This window comes from Hylobates moloch, unplaced genomic scaffold, assembly GCF_009828535.3.
Source record: "Hylobates moloch isolate HMO894 unplaced genomic scaffold, HMol_V3 SCAFFOLD_3, whole genome shotgun sequence".
NCBI classification, from domain to species: Eukaryota; Metazoa; Chordata; class Mammalia; order Primates; family Hylobatidae; genus Hylobates; species Hylobates moloch.
Genome location: NW_026652278.1, coordinates 41593171 through 41609662, shown reverse-complemented (window position 1 = coordinate 41609662; position 16492 = coordinate 41593171). Strand labels below are relative to the sequence as shown.

The 16492-nt window shown below is 41.0% G+C and overlaps 1 protein-coding gene across 14 annotated transcripts in view; it reads right to left on the bottom strand.

Moving 5' to 3' along the window:
- Nucleotides 1-16492, bottom strand: part of CPEB3 (cytoplasmic polyadenylation element binding protein 3) — a 241514-nt gene that overhangs the window by 26349 nt on the left and 198673 nt on the right. For all 14 annotated transcript variants that reach the window (XM_032136767.2, XM_058436214.1, XM_058436213.1 and 11 more), the window contains 2 exons: nucleotides 15857-15971; nucleotides 5407-5588 (listed from right to left, as the gene is read on the bottom strand). In XM_032136767.2, the coding sequence (XP_031992658.1) occupies nucleotides 5407-5588; nucleotides 15857-15971 (297 nt within the window). The remainder of the gene's footprint in view (nucleotides 1-5406; nucleotides 5589-15856; nucleotides 15972-16492) is intronic.

Sequence of the window (16492 nt, the reverse complement as noted above, 5' to 3'; positions counted from 1 at the left end):
ATCCATACAAAGTCCCTCTCTCATTTATTTTCTTTAATTCCCACTCCCCATTTCTATTCCCCATCTTCCCATGTGCAACCTTCCTAATATGTTTGATATGCATCTTTTTGTTCGTATGTACTTTTAGAAAATGTTTATTGTTTTGTGTGCAAAAAAAAATAAAATAAAATAAAATAAAATAAAATAAAAAAAAGAAAGGTGCAAACTGAGGGGACACACCTCATATGGCCCTACTGCTTTCACTGTTCCAACACTTAATGTATTGTCTCACTTGATGGTCAGGCATTGTTGCTCTGCAGGTGGCCCCCTCCCACTCTCCTTAAGGGATAAGGGCTGCAAACAGGAAGTAAGTGGCCCTTAAATGCCATCTCTAGTTTTAAAAATTCAATGCATCTATATTTATAATGATGCAGACAGCAAAGGAGATGCTTTGAGTAAAAAGGTGATAAAGGTTGATGCTACTTAAAATAGTCAAGGTATTGGTGTAAAGCCAACTCTGGGCTCGCATCAGAAGGAAGGAGATGAATGCTATGACCAAAGACTGAAGTTTTCTATGAGTCCACAGCACTCAATAGTGCTGTATTTTCCTGAGGAGATATAAGACTTAGCCACTACATAATCATCCATGATTTATTATTTTTTTGAGACAAGGTCTTGTTCTGTTGCCCAGGCTGCAGTACAGTGGCATGATCACAGCTCATTGTAGCTTCGACCTCTTGGACTCAAGCGATCCTCCCTCCTCAGCCTCCCCCCATAGCTGGAATCACACAGGCATGTGCCACCATACTTGGCTAATTAAAAAAAAATCTGTGTGTGTAGAGATGGGGTCTCCGTATGTTGCCCAGGTTGGTCTCGAACTTCTGGGCTCAAGCACTCGTCCCACTTTGGCCTCCCAAAATGCTGGGATTATACACATGAGCCACTGTGCCTGGCCTACTCATATTTGTTGGTATGGGAAAGTAAATAAAGGTCTCAAAGTAGAGGAAGAAGGAAGAAGAAGGAGGAAGGAAGAAAAAGAAGGAGAAAGAGGAGGAGGAGGAAAGAAAGAAGAGAGAGAAGAAAGGAGGAGGAGGAAAGGGGGAAGGAAAAGGAAGGACGAGGAAGGAAGGAAGGAAGGAAGGAAGGAAGGAAGGAAGGAAGGAAGGAAGGAGGAAGGAAGGAAGGAAGGAAGGAAGGAAGGAAGGAAGGAAGGAAGGGACTGTGGCACCTTGGAATCTGTAATAGCAAGGAAAAGGGACTGTGTACACAGGTGGACATGTGCTCCTGACTTTTAGCACTGCAAGTTTCAGAACCTTTCTATGAGATATGAGACTACTACTAAAAACTTGGAGGGGTTATTCAGGAAACAAGGTTTGCCTAGTGATAGAAATTCTCTGTAGATAATCATGGATGATCATTTCTTCTGAAAGAGAAAAAGGGCATTACCTAAGGAAATACAAAAGTGCTTACATGAAATGGGACCTCTCTGGAAAGCTTAAATGTAAGCTTTAGGAGAAAGATGAATAAAAATAAAACCATGAATGAACCTAAAAATGTACCTATGAAAGGTGTAGTTAACAGAAGCTCAAAATGCCAGAGGCAACAAAATAAACTACTACTGGCTATATTCTAAGCAAGAAGAAAACAAAGGGGACAGAGTAACAGTTCAGGGGAAGGGAGGGTAATGTTCACAGAAGAACAGTGAAAAAGAGCCCAACTCAAGATGGAAGTTGGCTTGCGTCTCTCAAAATAAAGAAAGGATGTTGGGCCGAGCACAGTGGTTGAAGCCTATAATCCCAGCAATTTGGGAGGCTGAGGCAGGTAGATCACTTGAGCCCAGGAATTTGAGCCCAGCCTGGACAATATGCTGAAACCTTATTTCTACCAAAAATACAAAAAAATTAGCCATGCATGGTGGTATGCATCTGTGATCCCAGCTATTGGGGAGGTTGAGGTGGGAAAATCACTTGAGCCCAGGAGGTTGAAGCCGCACTCCAGCCTGGGTGACAGGGTGAGACCCTGTCACAAAAAGAGAAGAAAAGGGAAGAAAACAGGAGGGGAGGAGAGAGGATGGGAGGAGAAGGGAGGGGAGAGGAGGGGAAGAAAATGGGAGGAGAGGGGAAGGGAGTGGAGGGGAGGGGAAAATATCTCCATATTGGTCAGGGCAAACGAAGAAGATGGAGCTGGTCCCTGAGGGGAAAAAGGGAGAGTAGGGACTTTGCCACTTTCAATGACTTCCAGTATTCCCACACAGATGACTCTCATCCCAGGGCACTGAAGAAACTGTTGGGTCCTTTTCCAATATCACGTGGAAGTAGCATTCTTGTGCCCACTGCAACAGTCCCACCACACACATACACAGTGTACATACTGCTTTCTTGAACAATCTCTCTTCTGGGCTTCTCACCAATCTCATGGGATGCCCAAGGCTATTACTATTGCCTTCACTGTACACTGAAGCTCAGAATTTAAGTGACCCACCTAAGGTCATATAACCCCAAGGAGAATAAGACCAGATCTAGACCCAGGCCATCTGACTTGGGATCAGTGCTGTTTTCACTAACCAGTGTACCTTTTTGCTACTTCTTCAACAGAGCAACTTTTAAAACTCAAGCTATATAATATTAACAAAAATAAAGTACATTTGTAGCAAGATGAATACTTGCTGGTGAAATACCTGTCGACCTGCCTTAAGAGAAGTAAAATTTCATTTAATCTTCAGACCATCCCCAGGAAGGAGTTACAGAAGAGGACCTGAGGCTTCTGGCCTTAAGTAACTTGCTCGGGCTTGACAGTGACTGACTGAAGCAGCAAAGGTTTAAATGTATTAGAATCTGTTCTTGCTCCAAATTCCCTACTCTTTCCACTACAACTGGCTGCTACCTTAAATGTTTACCAAGGACTACTCTGAGATATAGACAGTATATGCTTAACCCAACTATAGCAAGCAGAAAAGTCAATGGCTTTCCTGAGCCCTGAGAAGTCTGATGTTCCAAACACATTTTCATAGCATGTTCTACAATCATGCTAACAAAAGCAAAGCCATTTCTCTCCTTTTAAACTTAGTTCTAATCTTGTGGGAAGAAATACTGAGGGCCCGAGCCTCGCAGTAGCTGTGAGAATAGCGGTAGGCAACAAAACAAACACATCTGAATTTATTATGATTCTTACAGGGGCTCAATGACTACTATAAATCCCTGGGGCAAGCATATCTCCCTCTACTAAGAAATAGGCCAAGAGGTCGGTAGGATGGAGGCAAAGGGAAGGTACAGACATGGGGAAATGGAGGCCTCCTCTAGGTTTTATTATTTCCAGGACCTACTTCCTGTACAGTCACTAGTTCTGGCTTTAGAGGAGAAAAAAGCAAGCTACTTCCATATAAATAAGAACCCAAAGCTCTTCAGGTTAAGTTCATTGCCTAGGTTCACCAGTGATGGTTGCGATAGAGGTCTCGATGTAATGGAACCTGGTACATGACTCCCAAATGTACAGGCACAAGCACATCTACCAGTAACAGCAGCAGAAGTTAAAGGAACCCTCCAAGTAGCACCATGTGTTAATTCAACAAAGGTTTATCAAGCATCAATGACTAAATCGAGCAATGGGTAAATACTGGAGATCAGGCAGAGAATAAGACAGCACGCCCATCTTTGTGGAGCTTACAGTCTTGTGCGGGATTACAGTTACAAAAGGGCATGCTCAGATTGCTATGGATACCTAAAAATGCACGGAGTTCAGTTTGGTACCCATGCTCAGATTGCTATGGGTACTTAAAAACCAGGAATGGAGTTGAATCTTTATTACGCTTTTGAATCTCCATGAATTTAAAGAATGTTTCAAAATTTTAAATTATTTTATTCATTTTAACTAAAAACCAAACCACTATCACTTACTCTTAAGAAGCTCAGTGAAGTAGCAAATAGAATATTTATTCTAAGCCCTGGCTCTTGTAGTTTTTGATCAGATACATGTCTTAACAAAACTATAATCCCGAATATGAAAAATCCATCACCAGTTAAAATTTTTACCTAAGAAACTTGCCTACTACACAAAATTCGTCAAAGTTGACTGTAGAGGATATTAAGTGAAACTTCATATAGAACAGCTTTACTACTTGATTAATTCTAGTCCAGTGATGCCCCAAGAACATTCTTTACTAGAAGAATTAATAGTCACTGAACAGTTGCACAGGCAGGTATTCACGACTTGGTGCTCGGCCGGGCGTGGTGGCTCACGCCTGTAATCCCAGCACTTTGGGAGGCCGAGGCGGGTGGATCACGAGGTCAGGAGATCGAGACCATCCTGGCTAACATGGTGAAACCCCATCTCTACTAAAAATACAAAGAAAAAAAAATTAGCCGGGCGTCTTGGTGGGTGTCTGTAGTCCCAGCTACTCGGGAGGCTGAGGCAGGAGAATGGCATGAACCCAGGAGGCAGAGGTTGCAGTGAGACAAGATTGCGCCACTGCACTCCAGCCTGGGTGACTGAGCAAAACTCCATCTCAAAAAAAAAAGAAGACTTGGTGCTTTTTTAAAGAAGCACTACATGCTCTTTTCATTTATTAATACAGGGTCCAGATTGGCTCTTACTGCCTTCCATACCCCTAAGCTTCCAAACAGTGGCAAAGCTGGGATTCAAGGAATTTAAACTCATGCCAATCTGCAAAACCATTAAGTACACCAACTGCCTGAAATTCTACTTCATGCTTCCTCTTTACATCAGAAGTAGCACTCTTAATGTCTCTAGAGGGCAGGCAGGTAACACCAATGAACAGCGTGGCAGGTAATGCATATGCATATATGGTGTAAGCAGGAGAAACAGAATGAGTTGAAGAGGAGAGTGAAGGGAAAAGCAGCTATTTGACTCCAATGATTGCCACAATGTATGATCTTGCAGATTTCTTTTTTTTTTAGACGGAGTCTTGCTCTGTCGCCCAGGCTGGAGTGCAGTGGCGTGATCTCAGCTCACTGCAAGCTCCACCTCCCAGGTTCACGCCATTCTCCTGCCTCAGCCTCCCGAGTAGCTGGGATTACAGGCGTCTGCTACTACTCCTAGCTAATTTTTTTTGTATTTTTAGTAGAGACGGGGTTTCACCGTGTTAGCCAGGATGGTCTCGATCTCCTGACCTCGTGATCCGCCCGTCTCGGCCTCCCAAAGTGCTGGGATTACAGGCGTGAGCCACCGCGCCCAGCCTGGATTATTTTCATAAGTGTAACATCACTCTGGGGATGGGTGAGGCAGAAGATTCCTTAATGCCTTAAATATCAACAGTGCTCTCTTTTTCAGGCAGCCTAGATGGATTCATGGACTAATGCTATGCAAGGTAGAGCTGATCACTTATGATCATAAGGTGCCTTTCTTCCCAGGAAACCACAGAACAAACTTCTTTTCTCTCCCATAGCAGTTTCACCCTAAGTAGGTGCTTACCCGTTTGTCAATGTCATTGTGCTGAAGCTGCACAAAACGAGCGCTGATGGCTGCAATGTAACTCTGCTGATTGGAGAATGCCACGCGGCCAGCACCTTTGGGGTACTTCAGCTCTGGGTCCGTATCAATGCCAGCATAGCAGACACCACCATATAAACGGTCCATGATCATTGCCAGTTCAACTGCAAAAAAAACAAAACATGGATGTGTATAAATATCTGGGAGGTAATTTTGCCCAGGAGAAGGAAGAATTATTTAGATATCATGCAATGTAATTAAGAAAAGGAAAACCCATGTTAAGTATCATGAAGAATGTCCACACCAGTCTTACAACTCAAGTAGGGAAGGTCCTCATTGGGTGTTTTGAAATAAAATGGAAAAAAATTAGGAATTTACAACATACACACAAGAATTTATATAATCAGAACTTTAGCAGTAGTATAGAAGAAATGAGCTACCAGTAATCCTGTTCTAATTTCTAACTGCTTAGTCCAATGGAATGAGCCCTGGGTAGGCAAGGCACTTCATGCTGCCCTGACAAGTTAATAAGAAACAGTCCTACTTACTAACCTCTAAGACTAAAACCAATTACTAGTGTCACACTACTATATCAGGACTAAGCTATAGAAAGGATTAACTAACTGCTTGTTTTAACTAGAGACAATTTGTTTATAGCCTTAAAGTAAATCTCCACAATTTAAAAAAGTAAAGATTTTAGAGTATATTCTAACCCAACTGTGAACTCTCCATACTAACCTTTCCCATTGAATTCTAAATAATAATACTAGTAATGATAATAGCCACAATAAACATTTACTGAGCACTTACAACCTACCACAGAGCACTAAGGTGCTACACAAATAGTAAAAACATACCCATGTTGTACCTTGCTACAGATCCAGAGGTCTGGCCTGTACTCCTTGTCACATTTCTTCTAAATATGCCTTTGTTTGTTTGTTTGTTCATCTGTTTACTGAGACAGAGTCTCGCTCTGTCGCCCAGGCTGGAGTGCAGTGGTGTGATCTCGGCTCACTACAACCTCCCAGGTTCAAGTGATTCTCCTGCCTCAGCCTCCCGAGTAGCTGGGATTACAGGCATGTACCACCACACTTGGCTAATTTTTTGTATTTTTAGTAGAGATGGGGTTTCACCATGTTGGCCAGGCTGGTCTTGAACTCCTGACCTCAAGTGATCTGCCAGCCTTGGCCTCCCAAAGTGCTGGGATTACAGGCATGAACCACCATGAGTGGCCTAAGTATGCCTTTATATTGGTATAGTTACAAAACAATAAAGGTACCATTAGAAAAACATGTAGCACTTACCTACATACCAGATTGTCTGAAGGTAATTGTTTACTTGATAGTGGACAGCACCTTCTCCAGGTATGACCATTCCTTTTAGGCTACTCACATAGTATAAGTCCAAAAGACTCAGCACTACCCCTGGGAAGTGACCCAAGAACCTGTTTCAACACCTATGTATGGTATTTGGAAAGGAGAAGACAGGGAAGACAGACAATGATCTGGGCCACAGCCAGTGTGCAAAGATCATCACATAGTAGAGCTCCACAGGAATCAGTATCTGGGGAGATGGAGAGCAGCACAATTCTTCTCTTCTAGAAGAGTTCTGCAGAATGTACAAAGGGTGAAGGGCTGAACAGTATAAGAACTCCACTAGATGTCTATGAACAAAAGGAAAGCCAAGCATTACTGGTTTCTGTACTATGAAAACTGCTGAGGCAGTAAGAAAAACTGTGTTGCTACATCAGAGAGGCTATCTTTACACTTCTCCAAAAGTTCTTTACATACCAGTGCCTATTTTTAATAGGAAGGACAACCTACAACCAACAAGCAATTTTCAGATGGTGAGAAAATAAGCTAGTAATAACTAAGCCAAAGAGTAAGTGCTATTAAAGACAGAGCAGCAGAAAGTTATCTCAATTATACCACTATGGTCAGAATTACTAAGCCATATCAGCCAAGGGAGAATTGTCCGTTAAAGCCAAGTAGATGCTGACTGCAGTCTTGGGGCAGGATCCAGGAATCACATTCATTCAAACAATGTAACAGGAATTGTGTGCATACCCTGAATATTAGAGGTCCTTATACTTCATCCCAACAACCTCTGATGGTTTGAGAATCTCCTCATATGGCTAATGTTACTGCAGTAACAGAGACCAAGAAACTGAAGGCAGAATTAATTGTTAATTGCAGTCATTAATGAATTTCCCTTATTGGTTGAATGGGTTTAGTGAAATAAGTAACCTCAGGACCCTGTAAATTAAATACTAATTTTCAAAAGACAAGGCTTCCTCTGTAGTGAAATAAGAGAGGGAACAATCTCTAAGCCTGGTGAATGGCCAGGAAAAGAATGCTGGCAAGGAATTGAATGGCACTTGTCTTCCACGATAGGAAGGACTCAATAAAGTGCCTGATTTAGAAAGAAGGCACATGAGTGGTAAGCTTGAAACTCCAGCTAAGCAGGAGAGTTACTGTAACCACAGATTTTTCTACACCACAGTGGTCTCCAAAAAATCTTCAGGATCTCCAGGCGTGGTGGCTCACGCCTATAATCCCAGCACTTTGGGAGGCCAAGGTGGGTGGATCACGAGGTCAGGAGATCGAGACCATCCTGGCTAACACCGTGAAACCCCATCTCTACTAAAAATACAAAAAATTAGCTGGGCATGGTGGCAGATGCCGGGAGGCTGAGGCAAGAGAATGGCGTGAACCTGGGAGCCGGAGCTTGCAGTGAGCCGAGATCGCACCACTGCACTCCAGCACAGGCGAAAGAGCAAGACTCTGTCTCAAAAAAAAAAAAAAAAAATCTTCAGGATCTCCTAATGCCAGAGAAGCACAAACATTCCATTACTTTGTGAATCTATCTGCTTGAAATCATCTGCACATTCCAAGGATTAGATCATGACTGATGTTGCTGGCAGTTAAGTACCTTTGATAGGAAACAGAAACCCTCATCTGCTTATGCTCTTATGAAAACTAATTATAAATAAATAATTTCCATTTATGAACTTATATGTAGTTGCTTTTTTGGCCACCAAAAAGTCTGCAGACATTTGAGTTGATTAGGTCTCACTTAAGTGAAGGGCAATTTGTTGAGAAGCTAGAAGAAACCAAGGTGACTTAAGAAGAGGTTTTCGGGAGAAGAGTATGAAAATTTCCCATCTCCCTCTCTACCCTCATCTGTATTTTATTATTTATTTATTTATTTACTTATTTTTGAGATGGAGTCTCACTCTGTTGCCCAGGCTGGAGTGCAGTGGTGCAATCTCGGCTCACTGCAAGCTCCGCCTCCTGGGTTCACACCATTCTCCTGCCTCAGCCTCCCAAGTAGCTGGGACTACAGGCGCCCGCCACCACGCCTGGCTAATTTTTTGTATTTTTAGTAAAGACTGGGTTTCACCGTGTTAGTCAGGATGGTCTCGATCTCCTGGCCTCGTGATCTGCCCGCCTCGGCCTCCCAAAGTGCTGGGATTACAGGCGTGAGCCACCGCGCCCGGCCTCATCTGTATTTTAACTACAGAAAGTCTAATGCTATGACCACCCTTGAAGAGAAATAAACAATAGTCAAACAACTGCTGTTTGTATTTGGTCTTTTGCTCAACCAGTGAGTCTTCATTCAGCATACTTCCTGTGGGCTGAACTCATTTAAGTACTAAACAGAATTTCTAGTCCTCATTTGAAACCATCCTCTGCAGAGGGCAGAGACAAAGTAGCTCCCAGGAGGATGTTCTTAACATTTAACCTGAGGAAAATGAGGGTAGCAGAGCAGGGCATAGAGGTGAAGGAATCCAGAGTTCACACAGAGGTGAAAATAGGTATATAGTCCACGAGGAAGTCAAGACTTTCCAAACCACTTTTTATTTTCTTTCCCATCCAGACAGTGCTCATGGGTCTGTCTGGTCATGGTGGGAAGACGGCAGGTCTAATAGCTATGGTTCAAGGGTATACCATACTTTGGACAAGATGCTCTGTGATCCTAAGACAACTTAAGTTGTCTCATGAACAACTTCCATGGTAGCAGCAACACAATGAGTCTTATCCATGTGCTGGCTCTTGTGATGAGCGTCACTGTGCCACAGACTGGAGGGGCAAACTAGAATACTGCAGCAATGTGGAGCATAGCATCCCCATGGATTCCTTTGGATTGTGATGACTACATCTCTGAATTTGAATATAAGCTTCAATTATGGTTCCTTGGATTTGCTCTTGATTCTTTTTTCTCTCTCTTTTTTTTTTTTTTTGAGACGGAATCTCGCTCTGTCGCTCAGGCTGGAGTGCAGTGACGCGATCTTGGCTCACTGCAACCTCCGCCTCCCAGGTTCAAGCAATTCTCCTGCCTCAGCCTCCCAAGTAGCTGGGATTATAGGTGTGCAGTCACCACGCCCAACTAATTTTTATATTTTTAGTAGAGATGGGGTTTTGCCATATTGGCCAGGCTGGTCTTGAACTCCTGACATCAGGTAATCCACCTGCCTTGGCCCCCAAAGTGCTGGGATTACAGGCATGAGCCACCGCACTTGGCCTGCTCCTGATTCTTTACAAAGATGTGAAAGCGTCTTTAGTTCACCAGAGAGGAAACCCATGATGACTCCTCCCAGCCCTGCTTCACCTCAGGGCCCTATTTATATCATTTAATTATAATACATTTCAAAGCCAGCTAAGGCAACATGTGAGTCTGAGATAGTGGACAGCCAAATGAGATAGAGTAGACATGAGGATTCCAGAGGAAAATAACACATTCATCTTTACAGATTCTAAACTGTGAATCTATTAATTCATATTTCTTCTCTTTGGAAATAAGGACAAGACAGATAGGCAAGAGGCATAGGGCACCTTAAGATATCAAAGAGGTCTTGACTTCTGAAAGAAAGAAAGATTAAACTTGATGAGGACTTTCTAGGTTTACCACAATTGTCAAGTTGGTTCAAGGGCAATTCACACACTTCAAGTGGAAGAAATGTGCTCATAAGCTTCTGCTCTGCATCAGATATGTTGGGAAGTTAAGAATATTTTCAAATAGATGGTATGAACAATGAACTAAATCAGACAGAGTGCACTGGTACCAAGTAGATTGTTACTACTGTTACTGAGACAACATCTCAGATCTCAGCTTAATAAAGTATCTTTCTTTCAACCTGAGAAAGACCAATTACTCTATCTGAACTCTGCTTCATCATCTCGAAAGCGCAGTCTACCACTTATAATCTCGCAGGGTCATTGTGAGAATTAAACATCCATGAGAGCTCTGGGCACACTGCTGAGGACAGAATAGTATTCAAATGTTTAGTTTTGTCCAGGGTTCTTGCCCCGCTCCCACCCTGTGAATCTCTGCTTAACATTTAAGTTGGCCTGGTTTTCTGCTCTGTAAGTATCAATTCATCACAGTGTTATTTTGGTTTTATACTAACATCACACAGCCTGCCACATATATGGCAAAGTTTGACATCAGCTTTGGATGAGGGTTTGCTTTTGGTTCAGAGGGAGGACACAAACACATACTAACATTAGAAAAATCCTTATCCCTAAAGGTAATACAGTTAATCAAGTCAGTATGCCAAATCTGGAGTTTATCCGGGACAACCCATACTGAACTGAGGACATGGTGAAAAAGCTTCTACTGTTGAAAAACTTGATACAGGATGGTTTCTGCCTGCAACCATATCATAAAACAACAATAAAGGATAGGGTTATAATACTCCTGTTTCCTAAATCACAAATCAGGATATGGTTTCTAATACATGTGAACTATCAAATGTTTATACAAAATGTCTGAAATAAATGATCTTAGAAAAATTCAGGATATATGTTCTCTAGATATGCCATATATCTCTGAATATTTACTTCACAAATTTTTACCTCCCACAGAAAAACCATCCTCACAAAAGTCAGGGCAGGTGGGGAAAGGCAGAGAAAGAAATTTCAGGATTCATCACAGAATATTAGTAGGGGAAAAAAAGAAAGGAAGGAATTATCAGAGCAATTGTTAGGAAAGATAGGACCAAAAGATGAACGAGAAAACAGTAGGCTGTGGGGATTCAGATGAGCACTCTCTCAAGATTGATCTGTTTGCAGGGCCTAAGGAAGTCACGAAGTCAAGAACAGTTCATATGCTTCTAATGAGAAAGACTGAAAGTTTTTCCAGCCTGATCAAGGTTGGGAATGAATGGATCCAAAAGCTTGGTCACTGGGGCAGTCCTTCCATCAGATGCCAAAACCAAGAAATCTGGGATCAGAGGAATACTCATGTTAATCAACTGGGGAAGAGTACAGAGACCACATACCTCACTCTCTACTTTTTCCTGGTGATATCATAACCCCCAAGTCTGGCACTTATTTTCCGTCAGAGTGAAGAGGTATGCATTCTGGAGAGGTCCTAATGCCACAGAAATATGCAACAGGGCTATTTCTGTATGGAGATTCACATTACGTGAATGAAGCATAGTGGCAACATGTTGTACTTCCAGGTGGCAGCAGGAGGAGAATCACACTGCCCATTACCCTGTACTGACTCTGAAGAATATGCGAGCTTCAGCCACATGGTGGCACGGTGAGTCTACTTACAGGCTTTCCTAATGTGAGGGTAGGGTGAGGTGGGGAGTAGAAAGAAAACAAGATCTGATGAACACCAGGAGACTTCAGGCAAACCATCGTTGGCTTGCTATTGTCACCGATGGGAGTGATGAAAGGAAGAGACAGTAAGAATGTGTATTATTTGACATAGAGAAACCCACAATCAGGCAATGAGTAAGCTCATCTAAATTTTCCACTGATATTTTCCCATTTTCAGCTTTGCTTTTCTTTTCCTAAGACTGTGATTTTTTCCAACCTTTTTTTTTTTTTTTTTTTTTTTTGAGATAAGGTCTTACTGTCACCCAGGCTGAAGTGCACTGATGCAATCTCAGCTCACTGCAGCCCCGAGCTCCCTGGGCTCAAGTGATTCTCCTGCCTCAGCCCCACAAGTAGCTGGGACTACAGGCACGTGCCACCATGCCTGGCTAATTTTTGTATTTATTGTAGGGACAGGGTTTCACCATGTTGCCCAGGCTGGTCCAACCTGAGTTTTTAAAAGGAAGGTTTATCAAACAACCAGAAACTCAGGACAATACTGCTTAAAACAGGTTGCCTTTTTTCTTTAGAGGTGTTTGTATATTTCTGTTTAAAGGGATAAGGCCTGTATTCAGAATAACTATCAGTGATATTGGTCCTTGTCTTACAATGAGGAAATATCAAAGATAAAAAAAAAAAAAAAACTCACAAGATCCAAAGGAATAACACCTCACTGATAACATTTTAGTCACTGTGACATATTAAGGGATATGTTTTGGCCCTGAATAAGGTAAAAATCCACCTGGACATCTAAAATCTCACCTGTTGAGTAGGGACACCCATATCTAGTCCAGGATCAGTCTACACAAAATGCTTAAAATAGTTTTAGACTTTCCAAAATTCCATAACTAGAATGTCCCTTGGAAATAATAAAAAATGCTCTAAAGTATTTCAAAACCAAATTTGAGAATCATGTTAAAGAATATAATCTGGTCTCCAATTAATTCTGAGTTCACATTCTGTAAATACATTTGTTTTCTTCCGAAATCTTTTGACTCTCTGTATATGATTACCTCTTTAACATGATAGTGGGATATTCAGTTTTGCATGACACATACTTTCTCAGTGCCAGTAATACAGTAGATGCTCAATAAATGTTTATCGTTCAAGTGAACTGTACTGTACTCAACTTCAGCTTGTCTAGCAAAGTCACAATGAATTCCTTTAAAAAACGTCTTCTATTCCAAGGTATACATCAGTTCCCAAAGCTCAGTGTGTTTCAAAGAAACCCAATTCCTAGGATTATAGGTAAGAGTTGCAGATGTTAACTTTTTGTCTTGATAACATGGCCCTCTAAACTAGAAGTCTTGGGATGAATGGTAAAATTCTAAGACAATAATATAGATTACTTTGCCACCTAGAAACTAGCTATGCTTAAGGGAAGTGTTGGCATGGGAGAAACACTATCAATAATACAAGTGATTTTAGATTACTATCCACATAACTATAAAAACAAAACATTTTAAAACAAAAAATTTTAGCTTAGTTGAAAAAGAGAACTTCGGCTGGGCACGGTGGCTCACACCTGTAATCCCAGCACTTTGGGAGGCCGAGGCGGGCAGATCATGAGGTCAGGAGTTTGAGACCAGCCTGGCCAACATGGTGAAACACTGTCTCTACCAAAAATACAAAACAGCCGGGCATGGTGGCGTGCGCCTGTAGTCCCAACTACTTGCGAAGCTGAGGCAGGAGAATCGCTTGAACCTGGGAGGTGGAGGTTGCAGTGGGCTGAGATCATGCCATTGCACTCCAGCCTGGGTGACAGAGCGAGACTCCGTCTCAAAAAAAAAAAAAGGAACTTCAAATTATGAAAGGTATAATATAGTATCTAGTCAGGGAACACAAAATCCTGTTTCTTACTAGACAACTAAATATAATTCTTGTTTAATCCTAGAACTTGTGGCATCTTGCAGATACCAAATGTTAAAGAATATAATTTCATGTCCAGGGGTTCACTTCTTGTAGTGTTGGTGTGATCATACAGCAAGTTTGGAAAAGGTATCTTCACAGGATTTACAGAAGAAAAATGATACATAGGCCCTTACCTATCCTTCCAAATCATTAAAACAGGAAGAATAAAGAGTGAATAATACAAATTGAAGTTTAATGTATAAACTTGTATGTCTGTGACTTAGATAGACATAAGAAGTTACAGCCAGTTCTATTATTTTTATAACTATAGGGCTTTTTCAGAATATTTTTTCAGATTCCTATCTAGGAAAAAAAGGAAAGGGGCTAGAACATAAAAACTAATTTGTGGCCAGGGGTGGTGGCTCACGCCTGTAATCCCAGCTACTTTGGGAGGCTGAGGTGGGTGGATCACCTGAGGTCAGGAGTTCGAGACCAGCCTGACCAACATGGCAAAACCCTGTTTCTACTAGAAATACAAAAATTAGCCAGGTGTGGTGGCACACACCTGTAGTCCCAACTACTTGGGAGACTGAGGCTGGAGAATCGCTTGAACCTGGGAGGCGGAGGTTGCAGTGAGCCGAGATCGTGCCACTGTACTCCAGCCTGGGCGACAGAGTGAGACTCTGTCTCAAACAAACAAACAAAAAAACTAATTTGTGCTTGTAGTTAGTTGCAAAAGGAATAGCTAGAATACTAGCAATGATTATCCATTTGTAAAATAAGAAAAAGGATTTCTGTCCCTCTCTGCTCCTAAATATAACACTAGTTAGAAAAAGTCAGAAATATTCCACAACACTTCCACCATTTTTTTTAAAGCACAGTTTACAAAGGGCTGCATTTGCCCCCATCTCATAATGCTTTTCACGTTTGAATTAGCCCTTCTTAGACTTTATTCTCTGACTGCAGATAAAAGGGGAGCATCTCTGCTGTTTTGCTTTCTATCTTTTGTTTGACAGTTTTCCATTAGAATGAAGAAAATAAGACCCAATCAGAACAAATATGTTTAAAAGCCCTTCAAAATGAAATTATGAATGTCTTTATATAGGTCTAAAGTTATCTTTTAGGTGTAGGCTGGAGTTGGGATTTGGATAAATATGTTACAAATGTTGAGGAACTTTCAGAATTAAGTCTTGAAAGTCATACAGCTAAATAACGTTAGGTTATATTTTATAATTCTGTTTCACAACATGATTTTAATGATCTCTGCTTTTTGTTTTAATTTTAGGTAGAACTAAGTCTATGTGCATATAAATAACACAAAAGAAATGTACTTTCACAGTGGCAACAGTAACATTTTTTGTCTTACTTTAAAAAAAAAACTTAATTATTCTAAGTGCTTCAAAAACTTAGATCTTAGAAATAATTTTGTTATGCTCCACTGGCATTAATACTGGTTATTAGGAGGCTGATGTACAGCTGATTGGATTTGTCTTTGGATTTAAATATGTATTGAAGCCATCAGTTCAACAATACTTCAAACTCTCCAGTAAATTATGATTCTGCTCAAATCCAGCAGCACAATTATTTCATCACTAGAAAGGAACTTAAAAAAAAAAACAGGGAAGCTTTTAAAAAGACAGATTTCTGTCATACATAACAATGCTGACTGGCATAAAAATGCACATTGCCAAATGTGTTATTATTTTTTATATAAGCGATTAAATAGGAAAGCACTAAATAGAATTCATTTTCTCAACATAACTGTTTAATGAAATTCACTTTTGTACCATAACAAAATAGAGAATTTTGGGAGAAAACCTTTAATCCTGAAAAAGCTCAGTGAAAATGATGACAGCCTTCTTTTTGGAGACTATGTATAGCTGACTGGAAATCTAGGAAATATTTAAGACTAAAGGCATTGGGAATTTTGTTGTTGTTGGTTTTGTTGTTGTGGTGTTACTATTTCCACTCACCAGCTCGAAGGGGTCGTGGAACTCCCCCAACAAAGATAGTTTTTCTGGGGTCCAAAGGCTGAGAACCATCCATTACAAAGTCACTGTCACTTAGGTTCCATGGTCGAATTTGCACCTGAAAAAAAGTCGTTTACTTGGTCCTTACTTCATTTCCATCAACCCCAAATGAGAATAAGATGACTAAAGACAAACCCACTGATTTGTGCATTTCACAATGAACATGACCCAAGCAAAATCCAGTTAATTAGTTAATGTAATCTGCATTAAGTACCCTTCAGTAGAACTCTTGGGGAATCTACTTACAGGTACTGTACTCAGCACTCTAGACATATGACATATACCATGAAACCATCAGAAACCACCTCTGCCTGTGTTTTTTTTATTTTAAGGCAGGCTTTTAGAGACAGAGTCCGCATTTTGAATCAGATTCATTTTAACACATGATAGAGACTGTTTACAACGTGTCACAGTACACCACTCTGTTTTAAGAGTTCATCTAAAGTATATCAAGAGTATTTTCTAAAAATTCTCCATGTCTGACTTTTTAATTCTCATCACCCTCTAAAATTCAAACATATCTTTCAGCAATATGATTTAATACAGATGAACATGCAGCAAGTTAGCATAGAATTACCA